The following is an 8,698-nucleotide window of genomic DNA, read 5'->3' on the forward strand; positions in this document are numbered from 1 at the left end:
ATGACTATTTGCAGATAATTTGATAGTATATTAAGTGACCCAAAACTTCCACCAAAGAGGTGGTGAGACTGAAAAACAAATTCAGCAAAATGGCTATGTCTAAAATTAACTCAAACAAATCAGTAGCCTTCCACTACACAAAAGATTAACAGGCTGAGAAAGAAATTAGGGAAATGATGCCCTTCATAATAGTCCCTAATAATATAAAATACCTCGGGGTGACTTTAACCAAGCAATTGAATGGTCTGTATGATAAGAACTGCAAGTCTCTGAAGCAAGAAATTGAAGAAGACCTCAGATTATGGAAAGATCTTCCATGCTCATGGATTGGCAGGATTAATATAGTAAAAAATGGTCATCTTGCCGAAAGCGATCTACAGATTCAATACAATCCCAATCAAAAATCCATCTCAATTCTGCATAGAGTTAGAAAGAGTAATTTGAAAATTCATTTCGAATTAAAAAAATAAAAACCATGAAGGATAGCAAAAACTATCCTCAACAACAAAAGAGCTTCTGAGGGAACCACCATACCTGACAGTCAGCTGTATTACATTGAAATAGTGATAAAACTGTATAGGGTTGGTACAGAGACACGAAGGTAGATCAATGGAATAGAATTGAAGATCCAGAAATGAATCCACACATCTATAGTTACTAGATTTTTGAGAAAGAGCCAAAAACATCCAATGGAAAAAACAGCATTTTCAACACATGGTGCTCATTGAACTGGAGGTCAGCATGTAAAAGAATGGAAGTCAATCCATTCTTATTGCCTGTACAACCTTAAGTCCAAGTGGATCAAGGACCTCCAAGTCAAACCAGACACACACAAACTAATAGAAGAAAAAGTCGGGAAGGGTCACAAACACAGGGGCCCTGGAGAAAATTTCCCTTACAGAACACCAATGGCTTGTGCTCTAGAATCAAGAATTGACAAATGGGATTTCATGAAGCTGTAGAGCTTCTAAAAGCCAAATGGGACCCTACAGATAGAAAAAAGATCTTTTCCAATCCTACATAGGATATAGGGCTAATATAAAAAGTATACAAAGACTCATGAAGTTAGAAACAGAAGAGAAAAAATCCCTATTAAAAATGGGGTACAGAGCTAAACAAAGAATTCACTCCTAAGGAAGTTTGAATGGCTGAGAAGGACCGAAAGAAATGTTCAACATCCTTATTCATCAGGGAGATGAAAATCAAAAAAAAACCCTGGAATTCCATGAACACCAGTCAGAAATGTTAAGATAAAAAACAAAAGACACACCAGTTGCTGGAGAGGATGAGGAGAAAGGGGAACACTCCTCCATTGTTGGTGGGATTGCAAACTGGTACAACCTCTCAGCAAATCAGTCTGGAATTTCCTCAGAAAATTGGCTATTGAACTACCTTTGGACCCAGCTATACCTCTCCTGGGCATATACCCAAAATTGTTCCAGCATGCAACAAAGTAACATGTTCCACTATGTTCACAGCAGCCTTATTTATAATTGCCAGAAGCTGGGATGAACCCACATACCCTTCAACAGAAGAATGGATACAGAAAACTTGGTACATACACAGAATGGCGTACTTCTCAGCTATCAGAGACAATGACATCATGAAATCCATAGGCAAATGGATGAAACTAGAAAATATATTAGTGAGTGAGGTAACACAATCACAGAAAAACAAATATGGTATGCACTCATCGACAAGTTGATATTATCCAAAATGATCAAATTACCCAAGATGCACAAACCACATGAATCTCAAGCAGGATGACCAAAATGATGATGCTTCACTCCTTCTTTAAAAGGGGAACAAAAATAAACATAGGTGGGGATAGGGAGGAAAAGTTTGTAGCAGAGACAGCCTGAAGAACCAGCTATTCAGAGCCTTCCCTACATGTGGCCTAGATAAGATTGTTGAACCTAAGAAATGTATGCTGACAGGAACCAGAGATAGATCTCTTCGGGGAAACACAGCTACAATATTTCAAATACAGAGGCAAATGCAAGCAGTAAAACACTGAAGTGACAAGAGAACCCTATTGGAGGAATTAGAGAAAGGTCTGAAGGAGATGAAGGGGCTTTAGACCCCATAAAACAACAATGCCAAACAAGCATTGCTTCCAGGGGCTAAATCACTATCCTAAGAATAGTAGTGATGGACCCTGTGCAACACTTTGAAGAATAATCTTGTTGTAGCAGTGAATAGTCTTTTTCCAGCACAAGTGGAAGTGGAAGCCCTTGGTCCTGCCAAGGTTGGACCCCCAGTGTTGTATTTTGTTGGGGAGGGGGAGGAGTAATGAGGGGTGAATGGGGAGGACACCCATATAGAATGTCGGGGGGGAGAGGCTAAGTGGCTTATGGACAAGAAACTGAGAAAAGGAAAAACAATTGAAATGTAAACAAGAAATACTCAATTTAATTAAAATGGAAGAAAAAATAAGTAATACACAAGTTGGATGTTACATCATCGTTGGGAAAGTACACTTTGGTAACTACATTCTTCTCTCTTTTCACATGACATACTGAGTCCAAATTCCTACCAGCTTCTCTTGAGGCTGATACACAATTCAGTCAGACTTGTGCACATTCCTCAGGTGACGGTTATATGTAGATGATTGGCAGAATCTATGGCTACACAGGGAACAGACATAAGGCTTTTCTCCTGTGTGAATCCTCTCATGAGCCTTCAGGTTGGTCTTGTGGCTGAAGGACTTTTCGCATGTGCTACATTTGAAAGGCTTCTCTGGATTGTGTATGACCTCATGACATCGGAGGTCAGAGGCTCTTTTGAATGTTTTCTGACAGGTGGGACAGACAAATGCCTTCTTATTTTGGTGAGTTCTCTGGTGGAGTGAAAGATGACTGGCATATTTGAAAGTCCTAGGACATTCTTCACAATTGTACTGTTTAGAACCTACATGTAATCTCTTTTGATGAATTTTACTTGTCGAGTTTGCCTCCTGATACTGATAAAGAAGTACAGCCTCAGATGTAAGCTTCTCTGGCCTGGAGTGGACTCCTGGAATGTCTCTAGGGTCATCCTCAGAAAAAGTTAGCCCCAGTGACTCTTGTTGGCTTGTGGATGTTCCAGGACTTCTTCTTGTAAAATCCTGAGAAACCCCATAAGAAACATCTCCCATTTTAGGCTCAGGATGATACATTCTCTGGTTAATGAAGATGGAATCCATCTTCCTCATAGGAATATTATCACCACTATTTTCTTGAGTAGCATTCTTGGAAGTGGTACAGCACTCTTCCCTGTCCTCAGAGATGTTTGTCCTGTAGAAAATCACCGGTTGTGCCTCCATGGGGATATCTCTGCAAGTGTGAGGACTCAGAAACTCTACATGATGACTGGAGTTGCCTTGACTTGCTCTGGCACCCTGAGCGAATTGAAAAGAATCGAGTCTCTCTTCCTGCTCAGGACGCGGCGGCTCTTTCTGTATAATAAGAAGGGAGTTCATCTCATGTCTAGTACTGCTATCACCAATGTTTACTTCAGTAGAATTCCCAGAAGTGTGTTTATTTTCACTGTTTTCTTGTCCTGTGGAAAGAATACAATCTATGAAAATGTACCCAAAAACGGATCCCCACAAAACATGTCTCTTCTGTCCAAGTTACCAACTAACCTGTGGCCAATAATATATCTTCTGTGAAGTGTGCCGGCATCTGGGTGCTCTCTGGTGTTAGCCCTGTTGCTGATTTCTGTTGTTCCAAAAGCTTGATGACTTCTTTTAATGGCATGTTTTCAGAAAATAGGGCTTCCTGTCCTTGCATGGATACATAGACCTGTAAATAATGCCAGGTTACCCTTGGCTTGTCCTTGAGTCTGTGGATTACAGACACCTACCCACAACCGTCTAGCCCAGAAAGACTGGCCACTATGGATTAGCTCATTTGTTTAGTCCTAAAATCTAATGATCTTTTCATGGCATTCACAAATTCTGATCTCTAAAGTTACTATAGATGCTGTTTTAAATATTGAATCACTATCCATACAGAAAGAAAAGGTTATATTCCTACGAGCTCTGCCCACCATATTTTCTTTAAAAGGTCAGTGCATTGAAGGAGGATAACCCTTTCTTGCTTTTTTTTTTCAGGGCTGAGGACCGAACCCAGGGCCTTGTGCTTGTGCTCTACCACTGAGCCTGTCTTAAAGTGACCTTCCTATGTTGCCAGATTGGCCTTATTTTATGTGATCTTCTTTTTTAAAGTGCAATGTCTCAAAGAAACACAAGGCCTACTCTCAGAAACATGACAGAATATTATACCAGCAGTGTACTTAGTATGTACTTTCATTCATGCAATTTTGAGCTTAAAATAGATTTCAAAGTGTATGTCCAGTATAGTACTTAACTTGCAAGGTGTGGTGGTCAAACCATTTAAACTAGCATTTGAGAAGCAGAAGGAGAGTAATTCCTCTGATTCCAAAGACAAAGAGGACTTCATAAGGAAAACATGTCACAAAGCTCAAATACTAGGTAGCAACCAACTAAGAAATGAACCAAACAACTTAACAAATAAAAATCCAAACAAAATATCTGAAATAACAGAAAACCTTTTTAATCAGATTGTTGGAATCTGTATATAATGAAGTTGAATGTATTCAGCATCTTCAACAATTCTGTCAATGACTGAGAATTATGCAAATCTCAACTTTGAGAAAACATCTAACATAATTAAATCTATATTAAATATATCCAAATGTGAATATTTGGACTTACTGAAGCACCATTATTCATCAAAGAAATTCATACGGGCATTACATTGATTTGTTTACATGTAGCATCCATATTTCAATATTAGAATGTTAATATTCTGACATCTCAGTTTTCTAGACAAAGAATCTGTCTCATGTAATAGCCAATTCACGAATCCATCTAGTCAATTTGATCACCAGTTTTTGACACAATAACAGGGATCACAGGCTACTGTTGCAAACCTCGTTTTTAAGTGTGTGGAGCAGGATCTAGCGAACTACTCATGACTAAACACTAAGCACCTCCATGAACAAGCTGGGTCACACAAACAATGTATCTCCTCTACATCCTTAAAGGATTCCCCAAGTCAGTTCTTTATTCTCTCTGCTAACATGTAAGTATATGACATTTATTTATGCACATCAAGCATAACTGATAGGATCCTTTCTGCTAAAAGAATAATTCGAAGCCGTAAGTTTCCTTGGGTATGAATGTTTTCATTTGGGGAATAGAATCTCAATTGTAAAAAACAATACACATGATCAATCAAAGAAAAACAAAACAGAACAAAGCCTGCTACTTTTCCCAAAACCCAAATCATGCTATCTTTCTTTCCAACTAAGCCCCTCAGGTACTCACCATGGCAGGAGGCTTCAAGCACTCATCAGTCAGCCCCTCCATGAATCTCCCCATGTTTCTTCCACTTGCTTCCCAAATCTCTTTCAAGACAAAATTGTCTTTACAGTGTCCAGTGAGGAGAAACTGCTCCAAGACCAGTTGAGAAATCATCTGCTCCTTGCTCTGTTTTTCTGGCTGCAACCATGAGTTAAACATCTGCCAGAGTTTTTGCAGCTCCTGCTTTGCTGAGAAGCCATTTTTGCTTGGGGAAAAGTTGAGCTGGGCACTTGATGAGTCAGAAAAGATTTCTCCCCATTGTACAGGAGAAGCATGAGTTGGAATGAACTCTAAATTGTCTTTCTGAAGGTATTTTGCTGCTGTCTTGTGCTTTAAGGATTCTTTAATCTCTGAAGCCATTGTGGTGACAATGGTCAGAAAGATTCACCTATGGCACTTTTTGTATCTGTTGTGTGACTTTAGGACCAATGCCAACAGTCAGTGAAAATAATGGAAAAGCTGTGATTTAAAAAAAAAAAAGAAGGAACACATAATTAAAGTTAAGGCAAACAAACCAGAAACCAATTGAGATTTCTGTCACACATGCATTTATGGGTTCCTGACAGTAAATGTGTCATTTTAGTCCTACAAACATGCTTACAGGGAAGTGGATGTGGACAAAACATCAGACAAGAATTAAAAAAAAAAAACTTAACTAATGTGAAAATCCTGAGTAAAGAATCGATAGACCTATCATAAAGTCATAAGTACAGAGCAATGTCTTCTATTCCCCCCTTGGAAAAGTGGAAGTTACTTGCTGTTCCTCAAATTTTAACGTTCACCCTGGTGTCTCATTCTAAAGTACCAGAGAATACCAACTTCATTAAAAAAAAAAGTATTAAAATGAATGACCAACAACATTACATTCACAGGGAAGCAAAAATATATCCATAAATTACCTTGATGTTTCCAACCTAGAATTTTTTTAGTGTTTACCAAAATCAACTACTTGGTCAAGAAAGCTTTTAAAAACAATACTCAACTACTGAGACCTACACATCATTGTGGGGAAGAGTTTGCTGAGCCCACACGTAATAATACAGACACACAGACACACACAAACACACGCTCAAACTCTCAAGGCCATCAAGAAGGGAAGTCTACCTGTTCCCCAAACTTACCTCTTTCAGCACTGGAAATCAAGAGTGATTCCAGGAAGGCATGAGAGGCAGTGTGTGCCTGTCCTGGCTCTGCTTCATCTGAGGTTCTGTTCAAATTGGTTTCCTTTTATACTGCCTGGCTTCAGTGAGTCAGTTACAGATGATGATTGGTTGCACAACGTGATTCAATCAGACTTCCTCTGCCTGGGTGGGGCACATCAACATTTTATTCCTAGAAGTAGAGTCAGGAGAGTCTCTAGCCTCAGCACCACCTGGCAGCCCAGGAGTTCCAAGGTCAGTCTGGCCTGGGAGACAGATACCAAACCAGGGCAGCAAATACAAGCAGGCAAACAACATAGAGGAAAGACATCTTTTCCTGCTGATTGGGTCACATAAGAAATCTTAACTCAGCCCCAGTTTTCCATCTCTAATGCAATGATTGATGCTTGCCTGGAAAAAGATCACCAAGGCAAGCAGTTTAATTCACTGTAGTGACAGACAAGAGTGCCACCATGAAAGGAATACAAATGTTGTCATTTTTCTTCCATGACTTCTGACACTGTGTTATCACATAGGGATGTTGGAAACTTGTTTAAATTTCTAGGTTTCCTGAGAAATTGGATCCTAAGTGCTTCAGTGAACTCTGTGAAATCCTTGATAGTGGAATCAGACAGGGCAGTAAGAACCCGAAAGGCGTCTACAGCACAATATAGGAAAGATAGGGGCTTAAGAGGACTTATTTCTTTTGGTATGCATTAGGTATGCCTATTGGGAAAACATTGGCATCATGTGAAGACCATAGACGAAAAAGAAATCAAAATGTGGGGCAAAATTACAGTCTTTGTTTTTCACTCTCTCTCTCAAACTCCCTCCCCCTCTCCTGTTTGCTATTATTTTGGAAAATAGATATGTGGTATTACAGTCTGGTCACAATTTCTTTAAGTTGCTCAGAATGATTTTGCATTACAGTTCCATAGCTTTTAACTGCTCAGTACTGCTCAGTACAGACATCCCAGAATTACCTCACTTCCACCAATGTGCGTTTTGCATTTCTGTCTCTCGGTTTTTTTTTGTTTTTTTGTTTTTTTTCATGTTGAGACATTCTCACCTTATATATTCCTAGATATAATGGCCCTACTCCTTTAATCAGGTTGACCTGAGATTAACCCAACCTGGCCTCTAACTCTTGAATGCTGGAATTAAAGGTGTTATGAATGGCTTTTTCCAATTAGGATAATTGTTAGGTTCAGTTGTGACCCCTAAATTTGCATGTTGATTTTTTATACACAAAGCAAAGGTCATATATCAACTTTGTGCTGAGCTGACCGTCAGTACAAAATATAGAACCTTAATAGCCATCACCCCAAAATAGGCTGGAAACTCAGAGATTCCAATTTTTAAAGTCTCTAGCCTTTTAAATTCACAAAACCAAAATTTTTTAATGTTTAAAACTCAAGCTGACCTTCCTCTTAAGGAAAATATTGTGACAGGACAAAGAAAGCACTACAAATCCTTCAAATAAATTAGGGTTTGTTACAACAATGATTGACTTACTTTGCAAAAATGTATGATTTGTTTTAATTGCTATTGATGATATCCAGGATATTGTTGAACTGATGCAATACTAATAGGAAGAAGCCTTCATATGAAAGTATATTTTTTATTAAAACAGGAAACATTTTACTGTGGCTTTCTATTTTCTTCCTACATGTGAATTCCAAGAGACACAATTCAATTTAACAATTGAAATACTTGAAGGAGCTTAGTGGCTTTAATCCGGGCCACACCTTTAATCCTGGATAAGAAAAAAGAGGCAGGAGGACCTCTGTCACTTTGAGGCCAACCTGGACTTCAAATAGAGTTCAAGAATAGCCTGGATAAACAGGTTTCTCAAAAAAGAATAATAATTATAAAAAAAACCCACACCACGAACAACAACCAAATAAAATAAGCAAAATTTATCACCATAATCAAACACAACATCAACAAAAACAGCAAATAATGCTAGAAATAATGGGGTTCCCTGACACAACTAGCAATAGAGAGATAGAAGACGTGATTTTAAACCTTGTTTCTTTCTTTCTTTCTTTATTTATTTATTTATTTATTTATTTATTTATTCATTCATTCATTCACTTATTTTTGTGTGTGGAAGGATCGATAATCCTAGCTTACCCATATAAAAGACACACAATCTAGCTATTTTATTTACAAATTTCAGGCCTAC

At 38.4% G+C, this 8,698-nt stretch overlaps 1 protein-coding gene across 1 annotated transcript; it reads right to left on the reverse strand.

The window, feature by feature from the left end:
• Positions 1-2,563: 2,563 nt before the first annotated feature.
• Positions 2,564-5,731, reverse strand: Zscan4f (zinc finger and SCAN domain containing 4F). Its single transcript, XM_578644.5, has 3 exons — positions 5,336-5,731; positions 3,626-3,785; positions 2,564-3,540 (listed from the first exon to the last, which is right to left on the reverse strand). The coding sequence occupies exons 1-3, from the start codon at positions 5,729-5,731 to the stop codon at positions 2,564-2,566; spliced, it is 1,533 nt and encodes a 510-aa protein (XP_578644.4).
• Positions 5,732-8,698: the final 2,967 nt, after the last annotated feature.

This window comes from Rattus norvegicus, chromosome 7, assembly GCF_036323735.1.
Source record: "Rattus norvegicus strain BN/NHsdMcwi chromosome 7, GRCr8, whole genome shotgun sequence".
NCBI classification, from domain to species: domain Eukaryota; kingdom Metazoa; phylum Chordata; class Mammalia; order Rodentia; family Muridae; genus Rattus; species Rattus norvegicus.